Source organism: Leuciscus leuciscus, assembly GCF_965113295.1.
Source record: "Leuciscus leuciscus genome assembly, chromosome: 7".
NCBI lineage: Eukaryota > Metazoa > Chordata > Actinopteri > Cypriniformes > Leuciscidae > Leuciscus > Leuciscus leuciscus.
Window position 1 is genome coordinate 31563424 of NC_138731.1, and position 20451 is coordinate 31583874.

Sequence of the window (20451 nt, forward strand, 5' to 3'; positions counted from 1 at the left end):
CTTCCTAGCATTGTTCGGGAGGCAGACACACTCTGTCAATTTAAAGGGCACCTATTATGCAAAATTCACTTTTACATGGTGTTTGAACATAAATGTGTGTTGGCAGTGTGTGTACACAACCACCCTATAATGATAAAAATCCACCAAGTGCTTATTTTTAAATCCCCATAAATCATAAGCACTGTCTCAGAACGAGCTGTTCTCAGATTCGGGGCAATGTGACGTCACTTTGCACAGGCCCCTCCCACAACTGTTGATTGACACTGCAGTTTGAGCATAGACCCGCCCTGAGTGAGCTGGACACAGTCCGCCATTGTTTCCACGCTGGAGCAACTGTAGACAAGAATGTCTCCTAAGCGATTGAGGTGTTTTGTTGTTGGATGTAAGAATGAACTTAGCAGTCTTCATTTACTCTCGTTCTTACTCGAGGATGGATCTGTACTGTTCGTGATCCAGCTTACAGTCTCCGGAGCGACAGGCCTAACGTTACTGATCACGGCAGAAATGAAAGTGAGAGCGCGCACTTTATGACAGCTCATCCAGTCGTGGATATACAGTTTACCAGTTGATTAAGAACCCACTGAAAAGGTGTGTATATATTTGTTTACTGTTAGTTCTAACGAGTGTTTTGTGTATTTCGCTGTGTATGTTCCATGATAATGAAAGGGAGAGAGAGAGAGTTTATGGATAAGACTTTAATGCGCACTTATATACTGTGTTTATTCGGCTCTTACAGTGATTTTCTGGAGTAAAACTAAGGCTTCATCTTTTGTGTGAGGTACAATAAACTTAATTGAACTCATCAGTATATTTTGGTCATCATTCGGACGGTGTCTTCTACAGCAGGCTTGTATTAATAGTGGATAAAAGCAGATGACAAATAACCATAATTAAACTAAACTATTCCTGTTCTATCTCCATACAGCATATATTCTCTGGCTCTGTGGGCATTATTGTCCGACTCCGAGTCGAAATGAACACCACTACTGAGAGTTTCTGTTTTGATATTATCAGATGAGATTGTCCTGGCTCTGAGCGCGAGCTCGTGAGGCTCCGCCCCCTGGGCCGGCAGCAGCAGTTTATTTGCATTTAAAGGGATCAGTGGCGGATTTAGCAAATCGGGGGCCCAAGGCGAAGGTAGGTAGGCTATGGGCCCCTCCCCATCCAATCTTTAAAAGAGAACGAAAAAAATATGTACCGACTGAATGGTGGATAGGCAGGTAAAGCTAATCTATGGGGAAGTAAAGGTTAGAGAGGAGAAAAAAAACGCCCCCTTTAAATCCTGCATACACTTCTTTACTCCTAAACAGAAACATGTTACAATGTTTACATGGTACAATATCTGGTAGGCTAAGCAAGGTTTTTTTTTTTTTTTGCTTTACAAATTTCACCATTTCGATTCAATTCTTGTGATTTGATTCAATATTGACTCATTTGGATAAATATTAGGTAACGTTTCACAAGATAGGCATTACTTTTTCTCAAGAAAAAAAGCCCTATCAGCTGGTATAATTTAAGGTTAAAATAAGTAATATAGTACACATATTTAGCCAAATACTCTCTATAGCTCTTTTTTTCTTGCCAATTAAATGGCTTTCCTGAGGTAAATTTTATGTGACGATTGTTCTCCAGCTGTTTTACCTCTTTCCGCGGTTGAAAAACACGATTGATATTATGAATGAGGAATATACATTTCGGTAAGTTATACTGTATCTTTCAACATTGTTAATTCGTGTTTATTTACTATTAGCTAGAGATGATCAGTTCACGTGCCGCTATAGGAATCTGTCACGTCACATTAAAACGGCAAAAACTGTATTTATTGTTTGAATTTCGTAATAGAATTGACAGAATCTGAGAGCTGAGATTTTTTTTAAATATCATGATTCAATTAAACTGCTCAGTTTTGTCTGTCGATCTCCGTGTCCTCTTTGCTTCACGATTTTTCTGTGCATTGGACGTTGTTGTTCCTGATCTGTATCCCCAACAGTAGCCGTAAAAAAGTTTGTCATTTTTGGCAGCGTTCCCAAATAACGTTACTTATCAGCGTCTTTTCACTTTTTTCTTTTATTTGAGCCGCTTGGGTAACTTCGAAACTTAAAATTTTCGCGTTTAGACTCGTCTTGCTCTGTTTGTGTATTTCCCAGTCCTCCTGTTACTGCGTGTTGTTTATCTTTCGCGCCGCGCACCTTTACATACTTTTTGCTTTCCTCCCGCTTCCTCCTTTTTTCAGCACCGCTTGGATAGCTAGCCTCGCTTCATTTTTACTCTATCTACTACTCTGTCTGTCAATCACTTCTTTTTCTCCATCAGTTTTTTGGCACAGCCTTGTCACTTTCGCAGATGCGCAGTAAGTGAGATAATGGAATAGTCCAATGTAGTGAGGCGGGGGGCCCCCTCCTGTCTGCGACACTAATGATTTGATGCCATTTTTCGCAAATGGAGTTTTAGAAATATATAATAAAAAAATAAAAACCTTAAGCATAAGTTAATAGGGCATTTTGGGGGCCCCAAGGTAGCTCGGGGCCCAAGGCAATTGCCGACCTTTGCCTAATGGTAAAGTCCGCCCCTGAAAGGGATACACACTAAAACGGCACGTTTTTCTGAGCCCCAAAAAATGACATTTGAAACATGCTGTAAAAAATTATCTGTTGGGTATTTTGAGCTAAAACTTAACATACACACTCTGGGGACATCAGAGACTTATTTTACATCTTGTGAAAAGGGGCATAATAGGTGCCCTTTAAATCTAGACTAAAAAACATCTCTTTAACCTGGCATACACATAACACATTATGTGCATATTATTCAAATCAGTTAAAAGAATGTTAAGCTGCATAAATTGATCAATCGGAATCGGGAACCCTTCCTATAACACCCGATGTACTTGGCATCTACGCTAATATTAGTCTGTCTGTCTCTTCCTTATCTCGAGGTTACACTGTATTTGTTCGTTGGCCAGAGAAGAACTGCCCTGATGATGAAGAACTGATAGATGAAATGAACCAATTTAATAATTGATGACATTTACAACGGATCTGTATCAACACTGAACTGACTTCAGCTTTATAACAGCCGAAATGCATAATTTTACTGTAAATCCGCTTTGAAACAATCTGTATTGTATAAAGAGCTATATTAATAAAGGTGACTTGACTTGAAAACAGCATAATATTAGTGATGCTAAAGGCAATTACATTTTTTTGTAATGTAAAAAAAAATCATATAATATTAAATATAACTAATAATAAATTATCAATAAATATATTTAAATGAATATCATTATGTATTTTTAACTATTATATTATTTAAAGATATATAGTAAAGCCTTTTAGAGGTCAGGACTGCACAGTTCTATTACAATGCAAATGAATGAATAAATAATAAAGAAGAGCTGTTGGCACCAAAAATAATCAAAGTCTCAAAGTCCATCCATCCATCTTCTTCCGCTTATCCGGGGCCGGGTCACGGGGGCAGCAGTCTAAGCAGAGACACCCAGACTTCCCTCTCCCTATACACTTTCTCCAGCTGTTCCAGGGGGAATACCGAAGTGTTCCCAGGCCAGCCGGGAGACATAATCCCTCCAGCTTGTCCTAGGCATGGCGCAGCCGGGTCCCCACCCTGGAGCCAGGCCCGGGGTTGGGGTTGGCATGCAAGCGCCTGGTGGCCGTGCCTCCCCCCATGAGTGAGGCCCAAACAAGTGACGTGGGGCCGCCCTCCCGTGGGCTCACCACCTGCAGGGGGGACCGTAAGGGGCCGGTGCATAGTGGATCGGGCAGCAGCGGAAGTCTCAGAGTAATCGAAAATAACCCTTAAAAATGAATGCAGCGTTCCTGGCCAAAAGATTGCTTACATTAGCATTCACTTGATCCATCCAGGAAGCCAAACCCTGAACGTGGGATGCAGCACTACACCGGAGCCAAAACTCTGAAAAGCTGCTGGTTAGGAGCATTTCGAGGCATTTTCTAAGCAAACTGTAATTGCCAGTGATGAATTTCCATGACATCCAATTATTATTTATGAATAAGTAATATAATTTCTGCTAAAACAAATCTGTCATGAATTTCACAAATACTACTTTTTTTAAACGAGTCAATGAATTGTTAATGTTGTGGCCTTTTTATAGACTTTTTTTTACTAGACTAATTTAATGCAGTCCAGTCCTATTTAAAATTCATAGATTTATGTTTGGAGAAGGTAACGGCTAATCATTGCACATGATCTTGTTTCAAAAGAAACATTACTATAATAGTTGACTAATTCAGATCATATAATGTATAATTTAATCAGAATATTACTTCTCTGTAATTTCTCTGTACATGAACAGATACATTTACAAAAAAACAACAACAGCAACAACATAGCAGTGTTTATCTAAATGCTCTGCTATAAAATGCTTTTGGAGGATCTCAGATATTCCTATTTCTTTTTGAATTGGTTTATTTACATGACTCATGCAAAGGAATCAACTCACTAAAACGAATTGGACTTTCCAGTGCAATAACAAAAATGAGATGAAAACATTTAATTATTGCCTCAACAATTTTGTGCGGAACACAAAGGGACCAAAAATCTTAGCATTACTAGCATTTTGTCATGCTATAATGCTACTTTTAGAAAAGTACACTGCAGTAGCTTTTTACTGAAGAAAATATTATGAATACAGACTGGATTGTTACTGAAGACTGAACACTGAAGACTGAGACTCATTTATTCTTTTTACCCATCTAAATAACATCTTGTGTGCATTATAAAATGATTTATAGTTTTAAAAACCATTTCTTTTGCTATAATATCTATCCATACAGAAGGAACACATCTCCTGGCCATGAAAATCTTACAGATATGAAAGAAGGAAGAACCTAGTTCTCAATAACCAACACAGACCATACTGCTGGAGGGATATGACATTTATAGATTCATAATGCAGTTAAGGCACAATCAAAAACACAGTCCCAGTGCTCTGCAGACACACACACACACACACAGACACACACACGTGGTTGAACCTAGAAGTGACTGACTCACTGAAATGAGTAAGGCTGAGTAGCAATCCCATCATTACAATCATTAACTCTCGATGTGACATATGTGACCTTGCTTGGATATATCATGCTTGCCATAACACCATCCAATGAGGTTTGTTTATTAGCTTTCATACAGTATATATATCCTAATAGCAGAGACATCTTCTACAGAATGTGCAGAAATATGTTAGATTGACATTCACCAGATTTTTTTTTTGTTGATGTTTATGATTTTAAAATGTATACTTTAAATTGCTATTATTTATGCTGTTTTAAAGGCTCCTGAATTTAGTCTCCTACAATAGATTAATATTATTTTCTCATAATATACATTGCACATCACCTAATTTCTCAAAGCGTCTGAAAACAGTTTGTTCGAAGATTCAGTTTCTCTAAACCCTTTCTACCCGAGAGCATACTCTGCTCTGATTGGTCAGACGGCTCAGTCTGTTGTGATTGGTCTACCGCTTACAGGGCATGTCAGCAACCAAACGCCCTTTATCTGAATTTCAGCTCCGGAGGCTTCATAAGTGCTTGATGCACAGTGATACGAACGGTAACAATGGCGTCTGTTTTCTTGTTTCAATTCCAGCGCGAGACCTCATCCTTCTGAAACGCATGCAAAGTGGATTCGCAGCGCTGAAAACAGCGTCTTCTTGACATGTCGACAGCACAGACCACACTCCTCAAGGAAGTAACAGGAAGTGAATAGCTGAAAACTCATTTAGGCAGTTCTTTTCTTTTAGGATACAATATCTTAATTTGTCGTGCACTTCGATCTTTAAAACTTTGCAAATCTTTACAGTTGCAAACAGCTATATTACCCACTACATTAAACATACTATTTGAAAAAGCATAATAGGGGCACTTTAAGATATTTATGAGATTGTTGTACACAAAAAAAAAACATTTTCAATGCTTTCCAGATGGGACATCTGTAACGTATGTTTACATACTGGGGACTTATTCATTGTTGATATGTTTTTAGCACTTTTTTAACAGCTGTTGCATCAACAGAGGTATCTAAAAACCATTAGGGTGATTGTGTCCTCTTTCTCTTGCTAACATTAAACCATTTTTCAAAGAACCGCAAATAGAACACTACTTAGGTCTACTACTGTTAAAATACTGTTGACCTAGTTTCTCAATTTCCAACACAAACTTTGCCAAATCCTAGAATCATATTTATTAATCTACATGAGCAATCACATTACACAAAAAAGAAAAAAGGAAACCAAGGCGGTTATTTATTTTATGACTACATGGTTTAAATAAAGCTGTAGAACAAAATGCATCTTGAAAAAAATATTTGAAATAACTATTTGCTTCATAGCCCCCAGGTAAGTGTCCTTGCCTGTTACCCTTACCTGTTTGCACCATCAACACTCCTGCCTGGCTTCAGGAGGGTAATCAAATAAGAGGCTGCGTGAATCAAGGAATCCAACAACAAAACTGACCCCTGATCTCCTCTTAAGTCACCACTGCAGCAAACTACAGCCACCTCAGCAGTCATGTACTTCAAGGACACGCTGGAGTTTCTCCATAATTAGACAGTGTTCATACACAAACAGCATATTAATAACAGTCCCACATTCCAATCACGCAAATCTTAGGATTTCAATTTTTGAAACAGATGCACGGAACAATACTTTTGTCACATCATATATTTTTTGCTTTGTTTTGTTTTCCATTGAGGTACACTTATTATGTTAGTCAGGCTTTCTTATGCCAAAATATTCATAATTCAGTTTTTTTTTTTACGGGCATGCTGTGCCTTTATATAAATATTTATGGTTTATACATGTTAAGCTCAATCAACAGCTCTTGTGGTATAATGTTAATTACCACCACAACAACAAAAATAATAATAATAATAAATTCTGGGTTACAGTGAGGAAATTTCAATGGAACTGAATGAGGCCAATTCGTAAACATTACAATTTTCAATTTTATAATTAAAATGTAAAGCATGTACAATGTTAACATGATTTTAATAGACTAACTAAAATTAACATTTTGTAATTGTTTCAAGTTATATCTAATTGTACAACTTTATTGCCATGACAATGTAACACCTACATATATAAAATGACAAGAACAGAATGTTATTACAGCTCAAATAACACAGAAGACATTTTAACAGAAGAATTCATTTAAGTGCTTTTATAAAATTACATGGTTCACATTTCTGCTGTTAAATCGTCCAAAATTTTGCACTGTAACCTTTAACTTTTTTTCGGAAACTCATAATAAACATGATATCACAAATGCTGTCCATTGAGCTTAACTTGACTTCAAGATCGATCAATAACGCTGTCTGACTTGTCCATCCTTTTTGCCAAACTTTCCCTTCCTCTTCCCTTTGCCAGAGATCCATGCATACCCCTAACATCCATTTGTCAGTGTCATCAAAGGATTCGGTTTCTGAGCGATAAGAGTTTTTTTTCTCCCTTCTTGTCTCATTCCCTCAACTTTCTATCCACTCAGAACTGCTGAAGGACAGAGAGAGGTCATCTTAAGAGATTCAACAACACACTGGCACACAGAATCACAGGTCTATACTCCCCGAGGGGATCGGGTTCTACTGACACCTGCCTTTCCGGGCCGGTCCAGAGCTGAGATGTTGCACTGGCAGGGAAAATTGATACAGGCCGATAGATTGAGAGGAAGCACATCTAGCCACAAACAGATTTCCCCCTCTTTTAAAGCCACTAGAGCAGTCCTCTGTAAATACGCTGACATTTGACACGGGAATATTACACCACAGTGAATAGTGCTGTGTGTGCTTGTGGGCTTTACCAGCTACCACATGTAAATAAAAGTGTTTAAAGTAATGGACACATTCAATAAATAAATTCAATCTGTATCACTGAATCACCTTTCTTCTGTGGAGTATCCCACAGCACATTTAGCTCAGGTTTCATTTCATATGCGTGAAAAATGTTTTCGCTGATCTGTAAGTGTAAATCACCACAATGCAAGCTAAAAAAAAAAAATCCTGTAGGGCAGGGGGGGTTCAATCTGAGAAAACGAAATGTATATAATAACAATAAATAAATAAAGTTAAAATTTATGCTTTCTAAATACTGATTGTAAATCAGGTAGGAAAAGATTCAGTGTCAATTTACAGTTTTTCTGAATTGCTAAAACACTAAACCCCATTCTCTGAACCAAATTCTCAATAGTCTAAACCAATATGTACTTTCTGTAAAACATTAAATAAGTTAATGTAGTTAAAACACTGTTTGCAAATCTCATGCACTCTTTTTCAAAACTCTAAACACATTCTCACTCACTAAAACACATTTTGCACTGTGATGCACTTATGTTTCAAAATGCTAAACACAGGCAGGCGAAAGTCAAACACAACTGCAACACAGTTGTCATCGTTTACACACAACGACTCAAAATTGTTCACACTTATTTCTAATGATGTGACCAAACCAACTGTACATAATACAAGTCAGTTCAGAGTTCCAAAATGTACTTAAAATGTTGCACTGAATGTTGATTCCAACAATGAATGGAAACAATATAAGAGGGAGAGAAGGAAGAGGATGAGTAAGAGGAGATGAACAAGCAGGAAGAGGATGAGTAAGAGGAGATGAACAAGCAGGAAGAGGATGAGGGTGAGGAAGAGCAGGTATGGAGAGTGTTGTCAAGGCTGGATCTGGCTTTAGGGTTTTTCCCTTTGCCTGCAGAGATGACATTGTCTGTGATGTGGAGAAACTCCTCCGGCCGGACCCAACATGAAGACATGATGCTGAAGCAGAATCAATCTCTCTCACTGACCTTGATTCTGCAGTTGCACAACTCTTCTGAGTGTACTTTACTGTAACATGCTTTTCATTTAGAGTTTTTTACTGTAACCTTTTTGGCTTTTGCAGTTGGGTCACTGTATTTTCACAGTATGCAAGAGGTGAATATACAGACATTCGATAGGTCTACCATTCAATATTCAGTACAATACTATACTTACAGTGGATACAGTATAAAATGTATTCACCTTACTACTGTAAGTTGTCATTACTATACTTTTTTACATAAGTGCAAAAAAAAATTTCTGTTACAATATCCTTTTTTTCTGTAACTGCATGCTTTGGATTCTGTGTTCTCCATTTTTTTATGTAGTGTGAGTGTCAGATGAATGATCTGTAGTGTTTATAATTTTGACTCGCTGTGTGTATGGTCTGAAGGCATTGTTTGAATTTGAGCACAGATAAAATTATTTTGAGGCAATAGTTTGATTTTGCCAGAAGAGCCAGAGGTTCAGTGAATGTGGTTTGAAATTTTGGTTTTGTGTTTAAGGTTTTGAGAAAGTGAGTGATGGTTTCAAGAAATGTTTTTTAGCAATTCAGACCCTAACCCTAACCCTAACCCACTTCAGAAAAACTGTAATACAAAGTAAATATTTTCCAGAAAATATACATATATAAATATTATTTTTCACAGTTAATAACTGACCATTATATTTGAAAATCACTACAAAGCTCCATGCTGATAGTTGGTTGCCAGGGCATTGCTATGGGGTTACTAAAGTGTTTTTGAGGCACAATGGCAGTGATGAACTAAACCCTGTACGCTATACCCTGTTGGGGGCCATATACCACCCAGGGGTGGTAGTGGCGCAGTGGATAAGACACATGCCTTTGGTGTGAGAGACCCGGGTTCGAATCCACTGTGAGACATCAATGTGTCCCTGAGCAAGACACTTAACCCCTAGTTGCTCCAGAGGCGTGCGACCTCTGACATATATAGCAATTGTAAGTCGCTTTGTATAAAAGCGTCAGCTAAATGAATAAATGTAAATGTAAATGTAAATATAAAAGGTGTCACATTCAATGTACACTGTAAATAATTTTTTTATTTCCAATTGTTAAATCAACTTAGTTTATGTGGTTCAGATAACATAATATTTTGAGTTTATGTTGATTAAACTCTCCTTCAATTTCAATGAACTCAAAATTTTAAGGCAACCAGGTTACTAACTTTTTAAGTTAATCCAACAATACTTTTTTACAGTGTAGGTATTTTTGGTTGTCCTCCAGATGAAAACTGAAAACAAACAGCATGAATCAATTTGAGGTCGTAATAACAATTCTCAATACGATAAACTCACAACCCCAAGTATGAACGATGGTGACACTTGCTAGAAAGCAGAGCACAACTAATAATTAATGAGTCTTGTGAACTAAACTTTTGAAAAGTGCAGCCTATGTAAAGTTAAAGAAATGTAATGCCACTTTTTGGTGGGAAATCTTGGTGCAATGGGAGCTGCTGTTTCAGCATGTGCTTAGTCAACCTAACAATGTCCAGACTGGTAACTTAATTACTTTCAGACCCCTTACTTGAGCCTTCTATAGTAAATGCTGCTGCGTTGGGTAAAACGATCACTTTTGAATCTCCAGAGGGGAATAATGGATGCGGCAACTTAAAGCACTGCCCATAGTCCCGTGAGACCAGCTGGCTTCCTTTGTATAAATGAAATCAGTGAATTACAGTAATAATAGCGGATAACTTATAGAGGTAATTTATTAGCCTTTACAGTCATTTCACAAATGAATGGTTCCTTACTTTCACATTACCCGCAGGGTTATGTGAATATTGCATAAGAGACTTTGGTTAAGTCAGGCTTTTTTATAGGAATCTCACCCTGGATATATCAGTGACATTTTACGTTTTTGCACATTTAGGGCTACCAGTCCTCTGAGCTATAAAGACATTAGTGGTGAAAATGTTGCAGGCTGGTTCATTGATCCGGAACTTTGAACAAAACCCCCCTCTGTCTTCTTTTTCATGTCATTCTTTTATCTGTTAGATACCTCTTTCTCTTTCAAACACTGACCCATCAGTTGACGTAACATGTCACTCTGTCTGTCTCACTCTCTCCCTCTAACTGATAGCTATGTATAGTGCATATTACTTTGAGATACAGAATTTGGCATAAAGTGGCACTGAAATGAGTGGTGTTAAATGTTTAAAGGGATAGTTAACCCAATTCTGCAATCATCAACTCAGCTTCATATTGTTTGAAAATTGAAAAAAAGAGAAGAATTATATTCATTTCCTGTTAAAATGTTGTTTGGTTCGTTTTGACGTGAAGAAATATTTGGAGTTTAGATTCAGTGAATGAGTGAGACAGATCAATTCAAGATTACTCAAGTCTGACACTGATTTGTGAGTCTTTTGGACTGATTCAAGAACAGGTCCATAAAAGTCATAGTCATTCTTTCATGAATTGGATCACACTGATTTTGGAAGAACCATTAATGTACTGTAACTTAAAGGAATAATTAACTTCAAAAATAAAATTCTTTCATCATTTACTCACCCTCAAGTAAACCTGTATGAATTTCTTTTTTCTGCTGAACACAAAGGAAGATATTTTGAAGAATGTTGGTAACCAGACAGTTGATGGACCCCATTGACTTACATAGTAGGGAAAAAAATACTATGGAAGTCAATGGGGTACATCAACTGTTTGGTCACTGACATTCTTCAAAACATCTTCTTTTGTGTTCAGCAGAAGAAAGGAATTCGTACAGGTTTGAGACAATCTGAGGGTGAGTAAATGATGACAGAACATTCATTTTTAAGTGAACTATTCCTTTAATGGATATGAAAATCGTTTGGATCCAGTACTTGAAAAAAAAATATATATTATTAAAAATGATTCTCTTAATAAGAACCAGGTTTCGATATCCAACTCTAAGATTGAGAAGATGAACTATCCCTTTGACAGTTGTCAGCTGTGACCCCATACTAGGAAGTAACTCACAGCACCGGCAAATAGACAGTCTCATCAAATCAGTGTTCAAAACTGATCTTTTCCACATCATTCCTCACTATCCTCCTATTTGCCTTTTTCTTGCCGTTCCTAAAATGAATGATGAATCATGTAGCAGCAGCTTAGCCCACTCATGGAAGACATTAAAACAATTTCTACATCAGTTCCCCAGTGGGAAAGTCAGTCAGTGCAACAGGTTAAATGCCTGTGCGAGAGAATGTCAAAGATGATAATTACTCTGTTTTAAAACTCCAACCTTTAACAGAAGACAAAAGCCCTTGAGAAAGTTCAAAATATATATATATTGTGTTGTACAGCACACCGCCTTTACCTGCCAGAGAAACAGACCCCCCTCATGAAGCCAGTGTGACATGTCATTAACTGCTGCGATTTGATTTAGAATAATACATCATTATAAATGAGACACCAAAGGTGAGACGTTGCAAACTTATAATGTTGTGACTAATTGTGCACAGATTTCTCTTTGAGAAAGAAAGACAGCAATTGTGACTTGGGATGAGAGGGAAATAAAGTGAAGATCTGAGACAATACTGCTGACTGGAAGCCAAAAGCAAAGTAAATCTCAGCACAAATAAACAGTCAAAAGTATCCAATTAACTTTCTAAATAGGCGTGAGAGTGCAGAAACAATGTTAAAACTGTTATTTTCCTAAGTTTAATGGCAGCAGTACAGTATACACTCACCTAAATGATTATTAGGAACACCTGTTCAATTTCTCATTAATGCAATTATCTAATCAACCAATCACATGGCAGTTGCTTCAATGCATTTAGGGGTGTGGTCCTGGTCAAGACAATCTCCTGAACTCCAAACTGAATGTCAGAATGGGAAAGAAAGGTGATTTAAGCAATTTTGAGCGTGGCATGGTTGTTGGTGCCAGACGGGCCGGTCTGAGTATTTCACAATCTGCTCAGTTACTGGGATTTTCACGCACAACCATTTCTAGGGTTTACAAAGAATGGTGTGAAAAGGGAAAACATCCAGTATGCGGCAGTCCTGTGGGCGAAAATGCCTTGTTGATGCTAGAGGTCAGAGGAGAATGGGTCGACTGATTCAAGCTGATAGAAGAGCAACTTTGACTGAAATAACCACTCGTTACAACCGAGGTATGCAGCAAAGCATTTGTGAAGCCACAACACGCACAACCTTGAGGCGGATGGGCTACAACAGCAGAAGACCCCACCGGGTACCACTCATCTCCACTACAAATAGGAAAAAGAGGCTACAATTTGCACTAGCTCACCAGAATTGGACAGTTGAAGACTAGAAAAATGTTGCCTGGTCTGATGAGTCTCGATTTCTGTTGAGACATTCAGATGGTAGAGTCAGAATTTGGCGTAAACAGAATGAGAACATGGATCCATCATGCCTTGTTACCACTGTGCAGGCTGGTGGTGGTGGTGTAATGGTGTGGGGGATGTTTTCTTGGCACACTTTAGGCCCCTTAGTGCCAATTGGGCATCGTTTAAATGCCATGGCCTACCTGAGCATTGTTTCTGACCATGTCCATCCCTTTATGACCACCATGTACCCATCCTCTGATGGCTACTTCCAGCAGGATAATGCACCATGTCACAAAGCTCGAATCATTTCAAATTGGTTTCTTGAACATGACAATGAGTCTACTGTACTAAAATGGCCCCCACAGTCACCAGATCTCAACCCAATAGAGCATCTTTGGGATGTGGTGGAACGGGAGCTTTGTGCCCTGGATGTGCATCCCACAAATCTCCATCAACTGCAAGATGCTATCCTATCAATATGGGCCAACATTTCTAAAGAATGCTTTCAGCACCTTGTTGAATCAATGCCACGTAGAATTAAGGCAGTTCTGAAGGCGAAAGGGGGTCAAACACAGTATTAGTATGGTGTTCCTAATAATCCTTTAGGTGAGTGTATGTTATACTGAAAACTATTAGTGGGGATGTACGTACTGTATGAAGTGTGTTTACCTGTTGCAGCTGTTTACTTTGTTTTGTTAGTTTTAGTCTATATATTTTTCACCTATATTCTCTGTCTCAGTATCTATAACTTTTTCATTAGAATTCACATTTTAAAATCTTTTGCTCAACACGCAGTTACACCACATAAGATCACATAAAAGTAGTAGCCTACAATGGGTTGTGATTACCACTTCATGTTGACTTTAAGAGAGGTATAGTGTACAAAATTCTTTTATCAATATACCAAGCAACTTTACAGAAACAAAGACGCATCCATTCTTTCACAGCGTTTTACATAACTCCTTATAATATAACATCTAAACAAGACAAAGACGGTGAGTCAAGATCACTCTATTCAAACAGATTTCAAAAGGCAGTACTGAAGTTCAGTTTCTTTAGACAACGGATCCCAACTCTGTTGCTATGCCACCTCTGAAAGAGATAACTATATTTAGATGGCCATTATTATGAGGCTTTTCACACATCACGACCAAGATAGATGGAGGAGGTGTAGGTGTGACGACCTATCTTATGTTTGTTAAACGTGCATTACGCAGCGCAATGCCAATCTGACTTTCTAACTTCCCTTTTCATGTGTGCCATTGTCTTGGGAGAGGACTAAAATGATCCTAAAAATATTTCCAGTTGTAAGGACAATGTTTGTTTAAGGAGACCTTCATGCTCTAAATCGTAAAGCGTCATTCAGCACATCAGCACTTGTTTAGAGTTTGAACTAGAGTTTGAACCAAGTAGATACATTGTAAAAAAATAAATAAATACAATGATTTAACTCATCAAAATAAGTTAAAAAACCCCTGTAGTCAATAATTGTATCCCTTAAAACTCATCTTTAATCACTAAAATGACATTTTAAAAGTTTTTTCCTAAAAAAAAGTTCTTCCTTAAAATAGCTTGAATGTAACTCTCCACCCTTGCCTCATTAAGTGTACCCAGTTCTATGAATATGCAAATTAGCCCCCCCTCCACTCACTTGCACCAGCTCAGAGACCTACTCGTTGACGATCACACGTTGACGTGATTGGTTACAAGGTAGTTTGTGACATCAGAAACACCAGCGATTTCAAAACGCATTTTTGAGACAATCTTTGGTTCACTGCAGTTTTAAGGAGAAAATACTCAACAATGAAAAGCTTGATTTTCACTACAGGGGGACTTTAAGCTATTTTTTTTTTATATAAGTTATACAAGATTCAACTCATTTTTTTAAAGTCAGTTTAAAGTAATTTAAGTTGAAATGACTTAAACATCCAAGTGGATTCTACTTAAAAATTTAAGGCAGCAACTTTTTTACAAATAATGTATACATTAAATTGGACATAATACCATGTGAGATTGTATGTGAATAATTGGTTAAATGATTGGATAATGAAAAGTGGGTGATACATACAGGTACCACAATGGAGCCAGACCAAATGCTAAGTTTGCTAGAATGGTTGCTAAATAGCTATTTGGCAATTAGTTAACATTACCTCACATGGCCTATATGTGACATGAGCTGAAAAGGAAAATAATTTCAAGGGAAGAACAAGTTATTACATTTTGATGAAAAAAGCTGCAAACATTTTTTTTTTTCTTTGGCAGCACAAGCACCAATGAATAATTCAGAATTAGACCAGGAATGTGCATTAAGTAAATAGGGTCAATTTGACTTTAATAAGGTACTTTAAATAGAGAAGGACTAATAAGCAAGTGCTATGGCTGTTTTTGCATGGGCTACATACATACAAAAGCCCTCAAAGACTGTCCTCTTGGGCTCTTGTAGTCCAGACAGAGAAGAAGACCTCCTCGTTTGATGTTAATGTGACATACTGACTGATATGTGAAATGAAATCATGATTTAGCAAAATATAGGATATTTTCTGCATCAACATTTGGAACAACTATAGATTTTCGAGTTAGGCTTTGGGCTGTAGCTTGAACAATCAGTCAATTAGCTCTAAAAATGACAAAAACACATTAAAAGTATCATAAATGTGGTCCATTGGACTCATGCACTGTATTCAATGACTTCTAAAGCGACAACATTGTATGAGGGACTCGGAGAAAGCTAAACTGAAATTTAAATGGTTGGATGAATTACTGCAATGCTGTGATCCAGACCTCTGGAATGGCCATCTAAGTGCCCAGCGAGAGAGACTTGAATCTGTTGAGTGCCACCTGATTATAAAAACATTCCCATGTCAAGCATGTACATGTATGCTTGTGGATAAAGAGAGTTATTTGTGGGACACGTGTGAGTGTGTGAATGACACTATAAGATAGGCTGCAGAGTGACAGTATAAACCTAAAGGATCCAATATTTTTCTATAACTTAACCAAACTCGACTTAACTCTCTTATATTTCTATAAGGGAAATCGAAGCTCCGCTATTTCGAATTGTTTAACTGACCAAAGAACAAACATCAACATTGCAGAGAGTATAGGGCCTTGAAGAGCAGCAAACCGGTCAATGACTGGATCAGACTGAGTAACAGTAGGTTCAGAGATAAGAGTGTCCAGAGAGCTGGCAGCCTTGCAGCCCTGCAGCACCGGGGTCTGCCCTTCTCTCACCAGCTCCTCTAATGAGACTCACTCATCTCACACTCCAGACAGGTGAGGGGGATGTGAGGGGATGCCAGATGTCGTGAATGCATAATCAAATCATTTCCCCTACTAAAAAAAAAAAAGAAGTAATGATAAGATACAAACTTGACCTTCCAGTTTTATTATCTGCAATGCAGCGATTAGTTTTATCTGTCTGGCAATAGCTATAGATAGCTGTCTTCCCCGATATTTTTATGTGACTGACTGCACATGATTTACACTTTGATTCAATGTTTATTTACAACCATGCAGTGAGAGGAAGAGGAAAATGAAGAGAGTTCTGCTCAAATCACTCATGCCTTTGCACGCAGTCCCTGGCCCTTGTGTGAGAGAAAGAGAGAGAGAGAGAGAGAGGAGGGGGTGGCAGATTTTGTTTGCGGATTCTGAAATTTTAATCGTGCAAGATCAGCATATCTGCTGTGGTGTGTGATATTCGGCAGACATTACACTGTCTCTCTGACTTAAAGCAGTTCTCAAGAGCAGAGTTTCTGCAAATAGTTTTACATTATTTTGAAGGCTGTTGCTCATTTGATTATATATTGTTTGTTTGTTCATTCCCTTAAAAGTCCAGTATTGTACCTTTGTTATTTGTTTTGTTTTGTTTTTTAAAAACATTCTGTTGTAATTCAAATGTTATTTCAACAAGTAAAAATGCAAGTTCAACTACTAAGAAAACCAATTCATAATAATTTACTTTTTCATTTTCAATATGTACTAATAAAATATAACACTATATTATATTATACACAATATTACTACTAAATACGTCATTTTGATATTTTTTATAGAAACTATTATACGATAAAAACTACTAAGAGCAACAATTAATAAAACAAATAATTTGTAATCATAATTATGATTTTACTAGTAATGATACTAGATAATGAGTAGCAGACATCCTGATTTTAATAAAATTGCTTCTGTAGAGCTAAGTAATAAAAAAATTACAAATAAAAACATATTTTTAAAAACATGTACAAAAAAGTGTGTATATATATCTATCAATCAATCTATCTATCTATATATATATACTATATATATATATACATATATATATATATATATATATATATATATATATATATATATATATATATATATATATATATATACAAGTTTAATACAAATCATATGAACTGAAATGGATCATTCCCTTGATTTATACAAAATGTTTTGAATAATATATAAGGATTATTATATAAATATTTTTTAGATATAAATATTTTTAGTGAATTTTTCCCAATAATATGCCTACATATGAGTTCCATTGATTTTTACTTTTCGATATATACATAAAAAATTGAAATTCGTAAACCTTAAAAACAGGCTTAAATATTTTTTGAGTGTTGAATTCTGGATATGTGAGCCTGGAATTGTTACTAGTCAAAATGTAATAATGCATCTGTTGACCTGGAATTATGGCATTAAAATTGCATTATAGACAGCATTGGGTGTAATGCATTTCTAAGTAATTAATAACTGTAATTTAATTTCCTTACACTTGAAAGAGTAAAAGTAATGGATTACTCTTATTTTTTCTGTAATTTTTCTGTAAATTGCACTTAATACTTTATTTGCTGTAGAAAAAAGTATATATGAAGAGTTCAGATGCAAAAGCCTCTAAGTGCCATCTGAAATTTTCTTCTAGAATGATCATTTTTATCAAGCTTGTATATTTAAGTTCAGTAATTTCAATTAAATGCCAATGAAAATTACCTATTAATTGTCATTTAAGTGAAATGACTGAACTTAAATATACAAGCTTGATAAAAATGATCATTCTAGAAGAAAATTTCCGATGGCACTTTTGCAGGCTTTTGCATCTGAACTCTTCATATATATATATATATAAAATGATATATATATCATAGTTCTGGTCGAAGTTGACATGGGACTTAGAAAGCAATTAGAAATAAGTAATGCAATACTTTTTAGAGAGAGTAATCAGTTCAGTAATCTAATTACACTGTTGAAGATGTAATTAGTAGCTAATAATTAACCCAATAACTGATATCATCGATGTCAAATTCTATAACAGATATCGGATTGAAATTTTTACTAGTCTAAATTGCATTATGACTTGTAACAGTGAGGGCACTAAAAGACGAAACAGAGCTGTCAGTAGCAACACAAAATATCAGGCACTTCAGCTTGCACTTACCCTTCACATCAAGTTTGATTGCACTGCGTATGCGTCTCTCAAAAATCTCGATTAAACCTGAGGTTTCCATTTTCCAGCTTCTCAACATCAACCAACCTTCACCATTGAGCTGAACAGCCAGCAGTGAACTTGTGAATGCTACCCATGCTCTTATGGCCTCTTCAGAGGTAAGCAGATGCTATGTGGCACTGGTTACCACTAGAATCACTGATATGCTGTTGAATAATGATAACATTTGAGAAATGTCAAGTGTTAGCAGTACAGCACATCTCTATCACTTAGATATTATGTTGTGCCTGATATTGTTCTTACAGGTCAGGACAGACCATGTTGCCAATTTCCAGTAATAGCAGTCTCACCATGGAAACATAACGCATGTACAGTGCTGCAAAACACGAGAGCTGTATATACAAATGTTAGTGTTGTTTTGAGAAGTCCCTAAACGTTAGTTACAACAAAACTCTGTTTCAACAAAAAGTTACAGGGGTTCAGAAGGAGGCCTTCATGTTCCCAGCAAATCTCTTATTGACAAGGTCAGCTTGTACCTTCTGAGTACAATATTCTTCAACCCGTTCTCAATCCCAATGCGTCAAATACTACCGCTTGAATAAGAGTCAGTCACTATGTAGACACCAAAGAGGCCTGAATCTTTATAGCGATGTGGTCGATAACCCCTTTGCTTTTAATGAGAAACATTTGGTGTCAATATACTGACAGAGAGGGCAAGTACATCATTATGAAATTAATTTCTCACAATAATATCCTGGTTTGAAAAACACTGTTTTATATATTGATTAAACATTGGTCTGTGCTGTTCCTCTAAAAAAAAATAGGGGTCTATATTTTATTAGAAAATATTCCAATTTACACCTTAAGAAAATAACCTATCTTAATCATTTTAATTTACTTCTACTACTACAGTTTCAAAATTCCTGATAGTACCAGAAGTTAAAGTGCTCTTATTAGGCTATTTTAAAAGGTGTCTAAGTTTGTTTTGGAGGTCTCCTCTAACAGGTTTACATGCATCCAAGGTTATAAAAATAAAAATTAAATTAAAAACCTTTAATTTTCTCATAACATTGCAGCATCACCTCTTTTCTCACAGTGTCTGACACTGTTTGATAAAGGATTTGCTCTCTCTAAACCCCTTCTTTCCAAGAGCCTACTCTGCTCTGATTGGTCAGATGGCCCAGTCTGTTGTGATTGGTCTGCACTTACAGCACAGTTTCGGAAAAAATTGCAGCTCTGGAGGCTTCTTCAGCACTTGTATGCACTACGAACAGTAACAATGGTGTTGCTTTTACCACATAAATTCATGTCCAAGTCCTCATGCTTTATAAGTGCATGCAAAGTGGATTTGCTCAGAAAACAGTGTCTTCTCGGCATGTCGACAACAGAAACCACACAAAAACTCCAGTGTTTGAGGGTGGGTCAAAGTAGACGTTGTTTGCAGGCAGCCAATGAAAACTATAGGCAAGGCATTACGCAAATTTGTTACAAATCTACGTAGGTCCGTGCAGGAAGTAAGACTGGATTTCCTGACAACTCGTTTCAGGCAGTTCAGAGTTTGTTCTTTCATTTAGGAGACAATAAATCCATGTGCATTTTGATCTTAGAAACTTTGCAGACCTTTTACATTCACAAACAGCTACATTACACACTGCAGGAAAGGTAATATCCAAATAAAGCATAATTGGGGCACTTTAAACCAAGGAGATGTATTATTTAGACTAATTATATCCAATTACACACTATTTTTAGGAGCCTGTTGCTTGCAAATTGTCATTGCACCTTCTTATTCAATTACTATGGTCTTTTGCCTTCTGACATGGAAAAACATTCAAGTTGGTGTTCTTTAAAAGCTCAATGTCACCTTCAATCATTTTCCAACTGTCTGTCGCTCTCTCC

At 36.8% G+C, this 20451-nt stretch overlaps 1 protein-coding gene across 2 annotated transcripts in view; it reads right to left on the reverse strand.

Moving 5' to 3' along the window:
• The window catches only part of fgf14 (fibroblast growth factor 14), a 135276-nt gene that overhangs the window by 100941 nt on the left and 13884 nt on the right, over positions 1 to 20451 (reverse strand). The window contains exon 1 of one of the 2 annotated variants that reach the window (XM_082176573.1): positions 18544 to 18741. The exons of the other annotated variant lie outside the window; for it this stretch is intronic. Within the exon in view, the coding sequence (XP_082032699.1) occupies positions 18544 to 18631 (88 nt within the window). The 5' untranslated portion in view covers positions 18632 to 18741. Of the gene's footprint in view, positions 1 to 18543; positions 18742 to 20451 lie in introns of those variants that run through there. 2 annotated transcript variants of the gene reach the window in all.